Genomic DNA, 19,705 nt, shown 5'->3' on the forward strand with positions numbered 1-19,705 from the left:
TTGTGGTTTAGGAAGATGGTGAAAGGGGAGTTTTGTGAAGTTTGGGAAAGTTGGGAATGATTGTGGTTTGATGGTGGTTTGGATTGATGAATTTGTGATAGGATTGTGATTTGATGATGTTTAGTAAGTGAATAAGGAGATGAATATGAGAAAAATTCGTGAATGGGAAGTTTAGGGAAGTTTTGGTAGAGAAAGGTAGGAAGAATGGAATGGGAAAAATGGTGGAAAAGCTGGGTTTTTATAGACTGGTAGGCAAAATCGCGGCACGCCATATAACAAGGCGCGGCGCGATTTTGATCAAAAACTTGATAGGGACTTATTGTGACATCCTGTCAGCTCTCCCATCAAACAAGGCGCCATATAACAAGGCGCGATTGCGATTTTGTTTTGCATGAAAATATTTCTCCAAAAACTTCAGCTCTAACTCTTCCCATGTTTGGACAGTCCCGTTTGGTATTGTTAGCAACCAATCTTTTGCTCTTCCCGTCAAGGTGAAAGGAAATAGCCTTAGCTTCTTTTGTGCTTCAGTCACGGTGGCAGGTTGCACACAAAACTCGCAGGTTTCAGCAAAGCGGCTCAAGTGTTCATGAGGACTCATAGCTTCAGTCCCATCGAATTGCTTGTCCCTCAAACCGTTGAGGACAGTTGTCTTGATGTCGAAGGCTACGGGGTTAGCTGGTTGAAAAGTGTGGGTCAGTTGACCGCGATGAGTGGCTAACCCGTAGTCTCCTAGCTTAGGTCTCGGTGGTACAACTCCTTCTCCTTCCATAGTTGCAGATTTAGGAGAAGAGACTGTTTCAGATTCACTTGAGAGTTGTTCCGGTATTTGTTCTCGAACACCCGGTGGAACGGACTGAGCTAACCTTTGCGACCGGACAGCTTTCCGAAGTGCTCTAGCAGTTCTTTCAATTTCCGGATCGTACTCTAGGTCGTCAGAGCTCTGTTTACCTCGCATAAACAGCAAAATACCTTAGTAGCACTGCACAACGCAAAATAATCAAGTGAATATGAAAACAGAAAAATAAAAATAAAAAAAAACAGAAAAGTAAATTGCAAAAACCCTAAATTATAACGTAATTGCCTTGTTGAAATAATTCAACAGTCCCCGGCAACGGCGCCAAAAACTTGATAGATCTCTGGCAAGTGCACCAAATACTATCGAAGTAGTAAAAATATCGATCCCACGAGGACTGTTTTTAACTTCAATAATTCAATTTCGTTATATAATTAGGATGTGTAAAGTTTATTTTGTTTTGCCACTAGGCAGTAGATTTGGTTTGATTTTATGAAATCAAATAAAAGAGAATAGATTTGATTAAGATAATACGAGAGAAAGATGAGATCAGATCCGTCGAATCCTCTAAGTTCCCCTAATTGGTCTACTGCACCTATTTGTTATGAATCCTTTTCTAATTTACGATGATTAACAAAATAGCCCTAATCAATCCCTTGAGTTAGGACCCTCTTCTTAAACTACAGCCCCTAATTCCTTAGGTGGTCTAATAATTCTTGAAGGTTTTACCGAACGTTAACCTATTATCACTAACAAACGATTATCTATTCCTAGACTAACCCTGTTTATTAGAACAATTCAATTAGGTCTAAGTTGAAAGCCATGGTCAGTGGTCATTCATTCTCACAAAATCAAGTTATATGTGATCAAGATATAAAAAGCATTAAGAACAATTGAATTGAATAAACTAGAATTGAATTCATAAACAAAATAGAGTTTCACAGCAACATGTGTCAATTAGGGTTACAAAGATTCATCTCGGATCTAATCTCTAAGAGATTTAGCTACTCATAATCGAGTTTACAAATAGCATAATCAATGAAATAATTAAAACATACATGAATTGGTAAAAGGATGAAGAAATCGCCCTTCTAGCCGTCTCCGATGTCTCAAAATCGCACTTTGCTCTCCAAAATCGTAACCCTTGTTCTCACCAAAGAGTGCAGTATTTATAGGCAAATAACAAACTGTCAGCACAAAATCCCGCCGCGCCACTTTTTAGCCGCGCCACGATTTTGCCTTTACAGAACATAGTGAATTTTTCAACCAAAATCGCGGCAAGGCTGTAAATTGGATCAGCGCGATTCTTCTTGGCAGCACACCAGTTTTTCATCATTTTGCACTCCAAAACAGCTTAAATTGCATCAGAACTCTATCAAAATGTCACAATAAGTCCCTAATATTACGTAATGACAGGATGTCATCATTGCTCCATGATGGCCTTTGACTCCACCATCTTGAATGAGTAGAGTTGTTGCTTTAGGAATTGCCGATGAGCCAAAGACTTTGTCATATACAAAGATTCCAACTTTGCCCACATCGATGCCGCGGTTGGTTCCTTTGCTACTTCTCTCAAAACTTTATCACTGAGGCACAAGACAATGGCACTCCTGGCCTTGTCCACCATCTCGGTCTTCTCCGCTCGTGTCATGGTGACCGGTAACGAACCTTCACCCTTCAAAGCTTTCTCACACTTCTGTTGTATTAACACCGCTTCCATCTTTACCTTCCATAACCCAAAATCGTTATCGCCGGTAAACTTCTCAATATCCCACTTTGAACCCATGATACTTGATTATCCTTTGACCTTTGCCCCACGGTGGGCGCCAATTGTTGCGAATTCGATGAAAAACTCACACCAATAACAACTTGATGTGTGGAGCAAGGGATAATTAAGCAACCAATATCAAAGTGAATTGCAATTAAACAAGCAAAAGTAGAAAAACAGCGAGAGAAAAAAAAAGAAGAGAACACAAAAGAATCTGTTTACCCAGTTCGGTCCAAATTGACCTAGTCTGGGGGAGAGAGCAGCCCTCCGTTCCACTATATGATGAGTAACGTTACAAAAGAGATTTCAATGGGTTACAAGAATAAGTCTCCCGCCTAATTCTACCCAAATCCCAGCCTCTTCCCGTAACCAAGAGACTCAATCCTAATAGTGTTTCCCAAGGTGAATCAACCTTCAAACCCTAGTTTGTTGCCAAGAGACAAACTCTATACAAACCCTAGTTTGATTTCTAAACCCTTGTTTCAGCCCCCTCTATCTCTCTCAAAATAGTCTGATACAAGGCCTATATTTATAGTAAAAGAAACTCCCATAAAATTGTAACAAATCTGGCCCAAAAATACGTTTCTGAAAAATAACAGCACGCGAAATCGGCCACCGATTTTCCAAATCGGCCACCGATTTTTCCCGAACAGAAAGCCTCCCAAAAGGCAGCCAAAATCGGCCACCGATTTTCCAAATCGGCCACCGATTTGTACTTTCAGCAAACATCAATTTTGGCCTCCAAACTCCAATTTTGAGTCACTTTCACAACATTAAAAAATCACTTAATTGTTTTTTTTAAATAACACTTATATGTTTGTTGTTAGTAATCTAATGTGATAATTTCATAAACCTCTTGTGATTTTACTATAGTCAGTCTAATTGAACCGAATTCAACTGGATTGAACCGGTTGAAACATGGTTGGTTCAACCAAAAGTACCTTGTATTTTTAAATTACTTTTTGGTTTTTAATACTTTTATTTATTTATCATCGTGTTAAACTAAGGGATTTAGCTGATTTTTTTGGTGTTAACCGTTAACTCTTCTGTTTTTAGAAGAAATATCTCCTTGTAATCAAAAGTTCAATTAGAAGGTGAGTAAAATTTTACGAAGAATTATTTTTATTAGGAATCGAATTCAGATTTTTTTTTTCAAACGATTTGTTTCAAGGGATACATAAAAGTTTCACCCGGTCAATATTTATGAAGACTTTAGACTCAAGCTCGTTCATGGCCTTGAATGCGAATAACATGACGCACCGGTTCATCTAGTTTATTTCTTGGCGTGATGCCCGCAACTACGTAAGCTTGTCATTGACCCCAATTTTATTTTATTTTCTAGATTTGCATCTATTTATATGTTGAAATTTCCGTGACGGTCTTCAAAAGAATATATGTTTTTTGTCTATTCAAAGTTCAAACAAAATCAAGGAAACGATACTTATTTATTAATATACGGCTACGGTGATTCTCTTTACTCATTATTCACTTTATTTCCTTTATATCCCAAAAAAAAACTTTATTTTTTTTTAAAAAAAAGTATTGTTTGAAAAGATACTATTAGCTTTAAATTTGTTATTAAAAGATAAAAAAAAAAATTAACCCTTCAATTCTTAAGCTCTGTCTGGATAACCTGAAACTAACGGAACGGAATGGAATAGAATAAGAATTTCATTTTATTGTTTGGATATTCCATTTTACCCTTTGGTTCAAAAGTATCAATTTGTTGAATCGTCAACTCAATTCAATCAATATATGGTAATTTTGGCATCAAATAACATTGGAATAAACGAGTACAAAATAAACGTCAGTAACACCATAAATTCAATATATTTTGCGAAAGTTTTTTTTTTTTTAACTAACAACTTTATTCAGGTGTCCTCAAAGTCAATACGTGTTCATAATTACCATAAACAGCCAAAAATATATAGTGCTGATTGGTTAGAATTTACGATAATTGCAGTGCATAATAATTGTTCCTGCATGATTTACAATAGTTGTATTTCAATTTGGTAGGTTTTTTTTTTGTGGTGGCCGGGGGTTTGAACCCCAAACCTTGCATATTTTATGCATTGTCCCAACCAACTGAGTTAAGCTCACGAGGACTTCAATTTGGTAGCTTAAACTTCGTAGGCTTAATTTTAGTAAAATTAAAAAAAGTATTGAAAAACTAGAAAAACACGATCGGAAACAACGTGCAAGAGATTTATGATTGAATGGATATTAATTAAATGAAGTGATATTAGAAATGAGAGAGGAAAGAGTAGTAGAAGATGGGAAAGGCAAGAAGAAAGAAGTCACAGTGAACAAAAGAAATAAAACGAAGGAAAGAGGAGCAGGTTGATGAAATAGAAAAACTAGGGGCAAAGTTGTCAATGTATAATTAATGTATTCCATTTCAATGGATACACCTCAAATTGAAGGCAATGAAATTTAGCTTAATGGGTTGTATTGGATTGAATGAGTTCCATCACATTCCATTCTATTCAATTTCTATTTTACAAAACCAAACAATGGAACATAACATTACATAATTTGATGATTAGTACATACTCAATCAAACTTCATAAGTACCAATGTGTACACAATTATCTATACCCATAATAAAATTTACATACAACTTCTAAACTTTTTATTCCCATGTTTAGAGGGTGAGAATTTTTTATTCCCGAGAATAAATCTTACCCACCCACTTTCCTAGCATTATCAAGAATTTACCAAACTTCATGAAAATAATATTCTTGGGATTAAGATTCTTAGGAAAGCTAATCGATGAATAAATTTTGAAATCATCAAACAAACAATCCCTTGTAAAAGTAACAATTGAAGGGGTTGGATTGTCATAACATTTTAAAAAGAAGAAGTTCGAATCGTGAGTAGAGGATCTATTTAAATTTGATGTCTGACACGTTTTGGATGAGATTACATTTAGTGAAGGAAGAAAAATGTTAACACTAAAATGATTATACAATGCAGTCGAAAAGATAACAATAAAATGAAATCTCCACCATTCAAAATAAAATAAAAAGTTACATTTGTTTTCCTTCAAATTACAGTTTATATGATGCAGTCAAAAAAACTGGAAGGCAACAAGGGAGTCATAAGAGGCAGCCAGGCAGGAAGATTCTATTCCCACTCAAAATGATTCTGGCTCGTATATATAATATAGCACAATTACTATTTCAAAAAAATATATATAGCACAATTATATAATTCTTTATTTTAATTTGTTTTACGAAATCTAATTATTTTCTTTAGGTAACAAGAAATTAATTCTTTTAATGTATATTTTTTGACTATACATGCATTCTGAAGAGTTAGACCATCTATCTACAATGGAACTTCCATATTTAGGTGCTTAAGTAAGTCCCACATATACATAAAATAAAAAGTAGAGAAATAAATAGGTGATATATTTCATAAAGTAAGATTGAATTGACATCTTATTTAGAATATGAATTAAATATGTCATTTATGCAATGAATCGAAAAGGTAAAATATTTCTTATAAATAGGAGCGGATCAAGTATTTCGTAAGATTGAATTGACATCTTTGTTGCTTAACTGCTTAACCCCAGGGTCCGGACAACAACAAAAAGAAAAGGAAATAAATACTCATTTGATGGCCATAATGGTGATCGTACTGGCCCCACAAATTCAAGTCCAAACACCAACAGTATATGACTATATGCCAGATGCCTATTCTTGTTCAAACAAAAAAAAAAAGTAAAAAGTTGGAAAAGAGCAAATAGAGCAAAATAAGCTTATATATACGTTCCGATTTGTTTGATATATGTTGGAAATGAGACCAAATATGCAAGTACAAGATCAATCCATGTTTTAATTTTTTTTTTACAAGAATCCATGTTTTAATTATCATTTGACGTTTAAATTATGCTAACAAATGTTCCAAAAAAAATCTATCATAAAAAATTAAATTTATCTTGAAAATGCATGTTAAATATATAGAAAAGTAAAAATTACATACTCCAACTTTTTATGTGAAAATGTAAATTATTCCTTTTGATTGATTAAACAAGATGACACTTAGTACTGGTAGCATTTTCCAATAATAAATCATAATCGTCGCAAGTTCATTCCATCGTGTACAGCAACAGTACTTCACTGCCGGTGACTCTGACTCGTTACTCTCTCACTGCTTCACTCAGACATTCACCGTCCATTACACTACTTTGACTTACAACAAAACACAAATTGGAATTTCATTTCCAGATAGAAAGTAAAAAACCCTAAATTATACAATTATAATTATTCATGTCATGCATGCTTTTACATCAATATTTTTGGGAGAGCGAAAGGATAAATAATAGGTAGCATAGGAATATATATATATATATATATATATATATATATATATATATATATATATATATATATATATATATATATATATGAGTTACAGGGAAGATGGCATGATATCAAGTCCAGAGAGCACCAACTTCAACAAGCTTGGGAACTAGGTGACCGGTGACATGAAGAGCGACAAGGGACTCCAAGCCACCGATGCAGATACCGCCGATGAAAGCAGCGGGAGTGAGAGAGTGATTGGAGGTGGTGGGAACGGCGGGGATCTCGTTGTCATCCAATTGGATGACGGTGGGATGAACGCCGATGGTGAAGAGGAGATTCCTCATGACGTGGCACATGCAGCAGGAGGATCGGGTGAAGATGATGACAGGGTGTTCTGATATGAGGCGGTTGATTCGAGTTTCTGTGGATTCGTCTATGTCCATGGATAAAGAAAATGAAGAGGGTGAGTTGGAGTTGGAGTTGGACATGATGGTAGATGCAGTGAGTTTGAGGTTTTGCAGCATATATAGAGTGTTGTGTTGTGTTAAGGCAGCAGCAGCAACAAGTAGGATTGGGAGGAGTTTGGAGGGGTTTTATATTTGGGTTAAGATGCACTCCATTTATAAAAATTAACAGGATGCAATTTGGAGAGAGATAGATACAAAAAATAGGTGGTGAATCCCATCATTAAGTGTGTCCCATCATCATTAATTATTTTTTAGTTTTTATGTGTCTTTATCTCTCTAAATGGAGGAAATGGAGAGGAAAATAAATGAAGAAGATCTTAACTTTTTATATTCTATTTCTATAAACAAAATGGAAAATGGAAGGAAATCATAGTGTTTGCTGACATCACATAGGCACATACTTTTCTGAGGAGGAATGATATTTTGACAACCAATTTTCAACAACTTTTGTGACAACTCTCTTTCATACTCTTATTATACTTTTATTCTCTCTCTTCCTTTTTCTCTCTCTATTGTCATTGTCCAATAAGAATGGAGGAAAAAGGTTGTCCCTAAAAAGTTGTTGAAAATTGGATGTCAAAATATCATTCCTCTTTTCTTAGACATTTACTCCATCCGTTTCAAAATGAGTGTCGCTTTAGCCAAAAAAAATTGTTTCAAAATGAATGTCACTTTCAGTTTCCAATGCAATAATAACTTTTTCTTTTCAATTGTACCCTCCAATTAATACTCTGCACACTACTTCCAAAGTATTACTTTTAAAACTAACCAATAGTTAATAAGGATAATTTGGTAAAATAACCATTCTCTTTCTTTTAAACATTGCATTTCTTAATATGTGTGTAAACACCTAAAACGACACTCATTTTGAAACGGAAGGAGTACAATGGTAAAACCATCAACACTCACTTTTTCAATTTCCAACACTCCACATTATTTTCTCTCTCTTCCACCTAATAATTCAACACTCATTCAATAAATACCTTCTCCTAGAGTTTTTCATTCAACACTCTACCCCACCACTTTTTATTTCATATTCTTATTTAATTTTATATTTTTGTTTTTATAATTACATAAAATTACAATTATCGATTATAATTAAACTAAAATAATAAACACTTAACAATTTATTTTTTAGTTTTTTGTAAAAACAAAATTTATTTAAATAATTTATTTTTATTTTCTTAATTTAAAATGCAATACAATAAACTAAACACGCCGCACACAAATAACTTAAAATAATTTATTTTGATAATTGTTGAAATTTTGGTAGTTAAATGGGTAATTAGAAGAATTCTGGGTGTTGAAATGATTATGATTGGGATCCATTTCACTAAAAAGAAGTTTAAAAATTCAAAAGAAAAGCTAATAGAAAGATAATAATAAGATTAAGATAGTGAAAAACTTGGTTTTTTTCTATGTCCAAATCAAATGAACCAAGTCTCTATTTATAGACAAAAAAAATCATGAATTTTGGTAAAAAAAAAATTAAAAATTAATTTGCAATGAAATAATTGAGTTCAAATCATTAAGATGAGAAAAATTCAAATAGCCAATCAGAATTTGCCACGTGGTGGCTACGGGTCCCGCATGGCAGAATTCAACACGGTTGAACCAATTCAACTCCTCTCTCCTCTCTCCTTCAATTCAACGCACCATTGCATTGCATTAAAGTGTTGAACCTTTGCTTTCAACACCACTGCACATGGTCTTAGAAGAAAGAAATTTTAAGTGAGTCCGTCCAACTCAGAAAGCTCATGAAAGTTAAGATAGATTTTAAATAAATGTATTTACATATCATTTTATTTAGTAGTGTCATCACTTCAACATATGAAATTAAACTCGTTTTTTTCATTAACACGGTAAATCAACTTATCAGCGAACTTTCATTAACAACGTTTTTTTTTTTAGTAGAGCCACATAGTCACTTACCACAACAAGTATTGTTGTGTTTTCACCTTCTCAATCTTATATATGCCGTCTTTGCCACTAAACACTTTATCGCTCCTTAATTACTTTTTCATTAAACAACCATTTTGATAATTCAATGTGTAAATTAGCTTTATATCATTATAATTTTTATGACTCGGTGTTGTTATAACTTTCGAATGTATCAAAATTGTAAATACATTATCAATGAGTTTTTTACTAGTCATTTTGATCGTTAACACTTAATTTTCTATGTATCTATCTCTTCACATCATGATAACATCAATCTATTATACCATTTTCTCTTTATTAAAAAATTTATATAATTCTCTCTATTGCTTTATCTCAAGCTGGAGATGAATGCATGAATATCCATATATCATTTTTCTTATGCAGATGTGTAAAGATATACATCAAAAGTTGAAAAAAATTTATACCAATTAATGAGTATGTTATTCGTAATGTTGTTAGCCAGAAATATTGTATTATTTGTATGCAATTTCTGAACTTTATATATAAGAGTAAACTACACTCCCCTCTCCTCAAAGATGTTTGAATTACACTTCACACCCCTCTTATGTTAAAATATACACTCCCCTCACCTCTTATTCAAAATATATTAGAAAACTTTTCACTCCCCTCCCCTAAGAGAAACTTAAATTACATTCTCATCTCATCTTATGTTAAAATCTACACTTTACTCCCTCAATATTTTTTTATTTCTAATAATATAAAAAAAATAATAATCTAACACACTTCGAAAAAATAGTATCGTGGGTCTATTTTAATATAATAAAAAATTAAATACATATTTTTCGTTAGGGTTAAATATGTTTTTGGCCCTTATAAATATGTCAACTTTTCGTTTTAGTCCCTCTAAAAATTTTCCTTCAACTTTTAGACCCTATAAAATTTTCAATCACTACTTTTGGTCCCTATTTTTAACTTAATTTATGCATTTTTTTTAATGAAATTGTGCAGAAATGTGTAAAATATTCTAAAAAAAATTCCTAAAAAAAATTAGATTTTTTTAACAAAACACAAATTAAATATGAATTTTTAACCGTAAAAACTATAAAAATTCATATTAAATTCATGTTTTGTTAAAAAATTCTAAATTTTTTTTGGAGTGATTCTTATAATATTTTAAATTTTTCTGGAAAATTTTATTAAAAAATATGAATTATACATATGAGTTTACTTTAAAAGAGGGACCAAAAGTAAAGATTGAAAATTTTATAGGGACTAAAAATTGAAGAAAATTTTTAGAGGGACTAAAACGAAAAGTTGACATATTTATAGGGACCAAAAACATATTTAACCCTTTTGGTTATTTTTTATTTACAATTTCATTAACATGTAATTTTAAACCCTATTATAAAATATGAAACAACCCAAGATAAAATTAAAATATGTGAAAAATTACTAAAGACAATAAAGCATGGTTATTTAAAAGTTAATTTTACACTCCAAATTATAAAATCAATAGCAAAATATTTAAATATAATTATCATTGACATTTAAATTATATAGAAATGAATTAATTTTTTTTTTAGATGGTGGTTCAAAATTCATTTATATCATTAAAATATTTATTTATTTTAAAATAGATTAAAGTGTAGTGCATATCTATTTTCAAAAAAAAAAAGTGTAGTGCATATTTAATTATTTAGGGATGGGGTTGTAATTCAAGCATCTTATAAGGGAGAGGAGTATAAATTTTACTTTGCAAGGGAGGGGAGTGTATATTTTAACATAAGAGGGGAGGGGAATGTAATTCAAGCATCTTTGAGGGGATGGGAGTGTAATTTACTCTATATATAATGAATATTATAAAATAAAACTTTTTTTAATTAATTAGTATGTTATTCGTAACGTTAGCCCGAAAAAACTGAATGTGTAACGCAATTTCGAACTTATATCTGATGGATATAAAAAAAATAGATTTTTTTAAACAGTAAAACAAACTAAAATTTATATAATAATTATTCATGTCTTTTTTTTTATATAGAGGAATGTCTGACAAAAGAATTGTCTAGAGCATCAACATGCAACATAGATGATAAATCCGAAGAAGGTATCTGAAACAACCGAATTTTCGGAACTCCTAACTCGTAACTTAGTGAAACAATAGACGATATGGAAAAGTTCTATGATCGCATGGGTTCCAGTTATATTATATTTATATATCATTGATTAATGATTAATTACACATGAATGAAGGCAAACGGAGAACAAGCTGCGCCGCTAAGCCTTTTTTGATAAAAAATCCTCGTAAACACAACATTCACGGACCTAGGAGTCATGATATTGTTGTGCATGACCTTTTGAACTCAATGTAGAAGGTCAACAACCTTTGGTACTAGGAAATCAAAAGTGTCAAAAACAAATGTTATAAAACCATGTTGATTTTGCTTTAAAAAAAATAAACCATGTTGGTTGTCAGAATACGTTTTTTCATCTTTGATCACTTTGCTTGACGCAGCTTTTAGGTTTGTCTGTCCTACCGGAAAAGCCCCAACCTCTAAACCCACTAGTGGTGAACCTCGAGTATATGCATGTTTTCCTGCTACCCATTCGTACACCATAGCATCTATAGACCTAAGTGTCGATCTTATCTAGAGGGTTAATCAAGAAGTTCCCATGAACCTCCTTCCTTAGAAGATAATATAAAGCAACTTAACATAACAATTCCGACTCAATAATTTCTTAATCAAACTGTCAAACTTATAAAACAAATTCAAGCGATCCTCAACTAACTGAATGATCACATGTAGGAAATTACCATAAGAACAAGAATTGGTTAAAAAAATGCACGATCATTATACTTTTAGATGTAAGCCTATGAAGAAATGTCATTTTATATAACCACCACCAAATGAATTCCATTAAGCTTTAATGGATTTGACATCTAGTGGTTGAGTTGAACACCAGGACTTTTGATTAGTGGTTGATTATAAATTCTGTACATAAACAGACTTAATGCCTATACTCCATTCCATTTTAATTCTGTCGTGAATACCCCCATCTCTGTCTCAAAATGTATGGGAATAAACAAATCTTGTGGATCTTGATTACTTAGCATATTGTCCCATAAAGTGGAAGTCACATGTCATGGTTTCGGACCTTAACCAAGTTTGATTCCTTCCTCCTATTATTGCTTCCGACTGGCCAAAGTAGATGCTTAATAAATTACCAGTTGAACTTGACGTATGCTCCTTCCAATAATTTCACGTACTATTACAACAATCAATCAAATAATAACAACTAAAACACCATTGTTCATCATATACAAATTATTGGTTTACTTTGAATTTTGGTGAGTTTGGTAAATTTATCTATATCGCATTTTTAAAAAATCATTCTTTCTTATATTAAAACAGTTTATTTTAATCATTCATCATTTATCTCACAAATACACTAAATTCACTCAAATCACCAAATATCGTTTCTCAAATTATTTGGAAAGTGCAGTTACTTCCTCACTTTTCTCTACTATACCTCATTCCTTCTCTCATTCTTTCTTAAATATAGTCCTAAAAAAAATTGCACGGTGCTAACTTATGAGCAAAACCATGCAAATATGAAGCAACTGGTAAATACAAAATATAAATGAAGGTGTCATTGATCATTTTGACTTATAGGTGTAGAGAATACACGTAAAAATTTAAAGGCACATAGATGTAATACTCAAGTACTTTCAAATGGAGGTGCCATAAGTTTATTTTATATATAATAAATAAATATAAATATAGAAAGAAAAAATTTAGGGGTGACCATAGCCCACCGAAGCCACCATGAGCCCTACTTCTTTTTCCCTTTTTTCGCACACAAGAACAAGCAAAAATATCAATTTTTATGAATTGTATTTTTTATATAAAGGATGATATTACTCGTGTAACACATGTTAGTAGACTGGTTTTTTTTTCTTTCCGGAAAGTAAAATCATTGAGTCATTTTATTAAGAAAAAGATACAATATTCTTAGAAGGACTATATCAGTTATATCAATTAGTCTGTTAAAAGAATGGCATAAAACTATCACAAAATATAATAATGTGAAATATTAATATCAACTAAATATTGTTGGAATAAAATAAAATAGAGAATAAGTGAACCTATTGGTTTTGGTAGAGGCATGCAAACAATCTGGGTTAGGAATATTTGACTCTAGTGTAGTGATGAATTTCATAACTAATACAACATTTCTGTTTATTTTTATATAATTACAACTTTTTTTCTTTTTATGGATATTTTTTTTAAGGGTTTTTAGACAGACACTAATGACGTAAGTTGATCCCTTTAAAAAAAATATTTCAATTGGGCTGAGGTGCGAAAAATCAAAATCAATTAGGTTTGAAGGTATTTGAGGACTCGAGTTCAAAACTGAACGAAGAAGAAATGAGTAAACTAATAATTAATTACTACTATTTGTCTATTAAAAAAACCCTTACTGATGCTAGTCGGGATGGGATTGTCTCTCGTGTTTTTCTCTTGTGTGTGATCTGACCCTCTATTAGAGAGAGAGAGAGAGAGAGAGAGAGAGAGAGATAGAGTTAATATTGAAAAGGGAGAGTGTGTGTGTAATTAATGACTGAGATTCAACGATTGAAGAAAACCGAAGAGTTTTTCACTTCAGAGGATCCTTTTTCATGCTAGTAACGTAGACTTATACATCTTTCGTGTGTTTTTTTAAGGAATTTTCACGTATTTTTGTTAAGTAAATGACGTCAATAGTATCTCTTGTTAGAAGTATTCCGCTTAATAACTCGTTATATAATTTCGAACCTCAAAATTTTATTTTAATCTTTTTTAAAAACAATATTTTACACTACATTAAATGAGTTATACTCGTTTTTTGCTCAAAAAAATAAACGTTTTATACTATCAATACAAAAATTGGAGGTAGATTTGTGAACAACTCAAAAGAGATGCAAATGATATTAGCATTGATGGAGATGCTATAGCAAAGTACACAATGCATGTTTGCAAAGTATACAACACACGATGGTATTAGCGAAAATATATCTATGGTGGATTTGTGAATAGGTTCACTTATTCTATGGTGGCATACAGATCGATATATCTACTTAGGCCCATCCATAATGGTCTGTAGCTAACACAGTCCAATTTGTTTAGAAAATTGCTATTTAGGCTTTTATAGTTTTCTAACAGACAGCTCAAACCGACGAAAATATCTTCAACCTCAATTCAAAACTGTTCAGGCTAGTTAGAACATCTCTAATAGAGGTTTCTTTATCTAACAAGGACCCCTCTCTGTCAAGGGTCCCCAAGCCACATTGAGAACACACATTGTTAACAAGGATCTCTCCCTGTTAAGGGCCACATTGAAAACACACATTGTTAACAAGACCTCTCCCACTTGGGTTGCGCTGGTGGTATTGACTAGGGGTCTGAAAGTGTGCTCCTCCTTGATGTCTCAGATTCGATTCTCTCTGATACCAATTTGAGCGCTAATTTAGCCTCTTAAAAAAAATTGAGAGACGAATACAACCATGAACCATGGTTACGCGAGCACAAGAGAATAGGATTATAACATAATGGTAAATAGAGGTTTTAATTATCGTTCATGGAAACGACAATTAACTACTATTTGAGATCGAACGGTAAGATATTTTTGTCAGTTTAATGTGTCCGTAAACAAACTATGAGAACTGCTAGCCACAGTCGCTTGTACACTCTCCTTTGGTCACTCACGCAACCATTGGTACACGTGGATGTTATTGAAAATCTTGTAACCGGCAACCGAGCAAACAGAGTCGTTGGTTTAATTTTTTTATTCTAAAATTAAGTCTTTTAATTCTTTTGAAGAGGCATGACAAATCTTTGATTCATCATCAACCTTGATGAAATCCTGGGAAGTGAAGAACATGTAGCAACGAAAGCACACTAATTTTCGGAAAATTGTTGAAGTGATGGAGTTGCAGAATATGAACTGGGTGAAGAAATTAGATTCAACACTGCACAGAGAGAAAATTTGGGGGAAATCAAAGAACCCACTTTTTTCCCTTTTGAATATGCAAAGAACCCATTTTTAATCATTGAAGAAGTTCCTTAATAAATTATATGAAGCTGAGGACATGGATATGTGTGACCATTGGTGATGGATGATTTCAAGTAGTTGTGGTGGCGATTGTGGGAAAAATGGTTGGCGATTGTGGTGGGGTTTTGGTGCGGGTGGTCGATTGTGGTGGTGATTGTGACCATGGGTGATGGATGATTTCAAGTAGTTGTTTTGAATCTTGATAGATGAAGAAGTTGCATGGAGGTTCACCATAGATTGAAGTTAAAGGTTGATAGTGGTTGTTACTAATGAAAGATTAAAGAATAAGGAAGATAATGGAATTTTTTATTTTATTTTTATCTTAGGAAGATAGTGGAAATTGTTTCATTTTTTCAGATGAAAAAAAAAACAAAAAATAAATGTCAAAGTACTCAACTTAGAGACCCGGTCAACCAGTAACCACTTTTAAAAAAACAGTGAGCTGGATCAATCAGCCAGCGAGTGTCTAATAGCAAGTGGGGAAGCGGCTGTCCATAGCACCGCTCACAAACTATAGGTGTCTAAAGAACAATTTTCCATTTGTTTAAGCCTGCACCCGTATCATATAGCCTGCAAGCAAATTGAACGACCTACAACCCTATTATACACGGTCAAATAATTAGTCAATAATTTGCATTTGATAACACACATTTTTGTGGTTAATGAACCAATCATATTGGTTAATGAGCAATATACTTGATATTTTATGTTGTGTCAAAATGGAATAATGTTGTTTATAGCGACAATATATTTCACGAGAGTTTCAAGAATATGAGTGAAATGCATAATAAAGCCTCAATTTGCATCATATTTTTCTGTAATTTTTAATATAGTGTTAACCCATTGTATTCCACAATAAAATAATATTGTTACATTTACTCAAATGGAAAAGAATCCAAAACAAAATTGATGGGCGCAGCACGCGCAAGTAAACAGAATGGAAATGTGTAGTTCAATCCACATTACAAAGTGTCCCTTGCAGACTCGTAACATTCATTTTTTTAGAAGAGAGAGAAACAAGAGAATGTGTGTAATCATTTGTGGTGGCTGCTGGGTATTTTTTTGACACAAATTGTTCAATGTGTTGAGTGGTTCTATGTTCGTGATATGTTCGCGAGAAATGTTCTTGCGACATATAGTAGTACTCTGACTGAGTGTTCCAATAACAGATATTAATTTGGTGTAGTCGAAACCAATGACTGCATGCAATAGTCAGCGACTCAGCGGGATCTAAACTATCCAATTCAGATCATGGTCATTTGATATCATACCGTTCAAATTCATTGTAAAAAAATTTATATTTCGAAAAAATCAGAACTGTCTTAAAATCCAGACCGTTAAGTTTGATCAGACGGCAATGAGCTGTCGTCTGTAGCTAGACCGCAATTGTGGTGACCACATTCGATCGATTTCCTCAGTAACACGATTTTTTTTTTCCGACCCAGTTCCCAAAAAAAATTCCACTTTTGACCCCCTATGAGAATTAAATACGGAAATGACACACTTTCTGATTTTTTTTTTTTACCAATACCGCCACGTGTCAATCCACCATTGACTGATTTTTTTTTTATATTGATTACCGTCATTCCAAATGGCGGTAATGACTTTTTTCGCATTAGTCAAACCACCAATGCTAACGCGCCACGTGTCCGGGTGTGGGTGTAACTGAAAATTGGGAAAAAAATTGCACTGCTCCTAGGAGGGAATCGAACTCTGCACGCCTTACTCATATTCGCGCCACGTGTCCGGGTGTGGGTGTAACTGAAAATTGGAAAAAAATTTGCACTGCTCCTAGGAGGGAATCGAACTCTGCACGCCTTACTCATATTCAGTAGAATTCGCGCCACGTGTCCGGGTGTGGGTGTAACTGAAAATTGGAAAAAAATTTGCACTGCTCCTAGGAGGGAATCGAACTCTGCACGCCTTACTCATATTCATATGCATCCAACTTTAACCACTGAGCTATCACGTTCTGTTTGCTATGTAACATCTATAAATATTAATATTACATACACTTTCACATCAATGATATTCATATATATATATATATATATATATATATATATATATATATATATATATATATATATATATATATATATATATATATATATATATATATATATATAAAATTAATATTACATAAAAAATTTAATAGTTCTCTGAACTCTCAAATTTATTAATATTTTTAAAACTAATTTTCTTATATCTTTTAATTTTCAATTTGTTTTACAAGTATTTAAATTTTTCTTTCAATTTTCATCATATTAGTTTGACCAAAAAAATATTATAATTAGTTGAAATTATAAATTTTATATATACTGTTGATTTTAAAATATTATATCAATTGGGCTAACATAAGTTACTTATTTAAATTAAATTAATTTTGTAATTTTTTTTAGTGAAAATTAATTTTGTCATTTATTTTTTACGTACATGTGTTACTATACATTAAGATTTTTTTTCAAATTAAAAACCAATTTCTTTACTGTTCGTTTTTTCAACCGCGCTAACCCATGTAAATTATAAGCAATATGTTCTTCAAATTTTGATTAAAATTATAGGTATAATCAATTTAACTATATATATTGACGTGAAATTATATGTAATATTAATATTTATAGATGTTACATTGCTTATATAACAAACAGAACGTGATAGCATAGCTCAGTGGTTAAAGTTTTGGATGCATATGAGCAAGGCGTGCAGGGTTCGATTCCCTCCTAGGAGCAGTGCAAATTTTTTCCCAATTTTTCAGTTACACCCACATCCGGATACGTGGCGCGTTAGCATTGGTGGTTTGACTAATGCGAAAAAAGTCATTACCGCCATTTGGAATGACGGTAATCAATAAAATAAAAAAATCAGCCAATGGGGGATTGACACGTGGACACGTGGCGCGTTAGCATGGGTGGTTTGACTAATGCGAAAAAAGTCATTACCGCCATTTGGAATGACGGTAATCAATAAAAATAAAAATAAAAATCAGCCAATGGGGGATTGACACGTGGCGATAATGGTAAAAAAAAAAACAAAAAGTGGGTCATTTCCGTATTTAATTCTCATAGGGGGTCAAAAGTGGAATTTTTTTTGGGAACTGGGTCGGAAAAAAAAATTCCAGTAACACACCTGGGTAGAATTTTTTTTTTCCGACCCAATTTTCCAAAAAAATTTCAAAGTTGACCCTAATTCCAAAAAAATATACAGAAATGACCCCCTATAGTTCAATCAACCTACTATAGGCTGGCATGTCTCTTTGCTGATAGGGCTCAAAAAGCGTTTGCAAGGGTAGGTTCCAGAGATTTGTTCAGTGAATATTGCCAGAATGTGATTAAGGATGACATTGTTAAGTCCAACACCCATCATGTCGAACAGTTTGACCGAGAAAGGTTTACCTTCTCAGTCCGTGAGACCGTCAACTACAGGGAGGGAAGGCGAATGGAAACTTTCAAGGTGGACCTACAAGCGGGGTGGTGTGATTGTGGGAAATTTCAAGCTTTACATTTGCCTTGTTCCCATGTCATAGCCGCGTGTTCTTCATTTCGCCATGACTACACAACCCTTATTCCAGCTGTGTTAAAAAACGAGAGTGTTTACTCCATCTACAACACAGCTTTCAAAGTAGTCCAGAATAAGAGTTATTGGCCCCCATACGACGGTCCCGTGCTTTGCCATAATCCAAACATGCGAAGACTAAAGAAAGGTCGACCCAATAGTACCCGCATAAGGACTGAAATGGACGAGGAGGTGGTAGAGAAGACTCCGACACCGAGACAGTGTGGGTTATGTCGGCATACCGGTCATATTAGGAGAAATTGTCCGAGTATAAATAACCGATAGTTAATAATGTTATGTATTATGTGTTCAAATAAATTAATATGTTTTTATTTATTATTATTATTTGTGTTTTAAATAAACAAATAATGCCCAAAAAATTAAAAAAAACGAAAAAAAATTAAATATTCATTCCCGCCATTTGAAATGGCGGTACCCAAAAATAAAAAATAAAAAAAAAAAGACAAAACTTGCAGCAGCCTGTCACGACGTGACATGCGTCAGGTAGACGGCTCATTCCCGCCGTTTCAAATGGCGGGACTGGCAGAAAACGACAAAAAAAAAACCCCCAAAAATAGAAAGTGGATCATTTCTGTATATTTTTCTCATAGGGGTCAACTTTGAAATTTTTTTGGAAACAGGGTCGGAAAAAAAAAAATTCGGTCTTCACTCTTCAATTAGGTGGAGAGAGCAGATAAGTCGAGAACTTTCGAGAACTTGTCACAAAAAATATCTTATGCCACGTAAGAGTAACAAATGTCAGAAGTTTCTGATAATTTTGAAAAAGTTCCATTACCAAACCAAATTTCTCTTAACCCGT

General features: G+C 33.0%; 1 protein-coding gene and 1 pseudogene across 1 annotated transcript; one reads left to right on the forward strand and one right to left on the reverse strand.

The window, feature by feature from the left end:
• Positions 1–6,942: 6,942 nt before the first annotated feature.
• Positions 6,943–7,453, reverse strand: LOC146942263 (glutaredoxin-C6 pseudogene; annotated as a pseudogene).
• A 6,537-nt stretch (positions 7,454–13,990) lies between these two features.
• On the forward strand, positions 13,991–19,353 carry LOC146942264 (uncharacterized). The gene is made up of 2 exons (XM_085750023.1): positions 13,991–14,030; positions 18,545–19,353. Exons 1-2 carry the CDS (start codon positions 13,991–13,993, stop codon positions 19,168–19,170), a joined length of 666 nt encoding a protein of 221 aa, XP_085606149.1. The 3' UTR covers positions 19,171–19,353.
• Positions 19,354–19,705: the final 352 nt, after the last annotated feature.

Source organism: Medicago sativa, chromosome 3 (assembly GCF_051527215.1).
Source record: "Medicago sativa cultivar Bolivia chromosome 3, Bolivia_mono, whole genome shotgun sequence".
Taxonomy (NCBI): domain Eukaryota; kingdom Viridiplantae; phylum Streptophyta; class Magnoliopsida; order Fabales; family Fabaceae; genus Medicago; species Medicago sativa.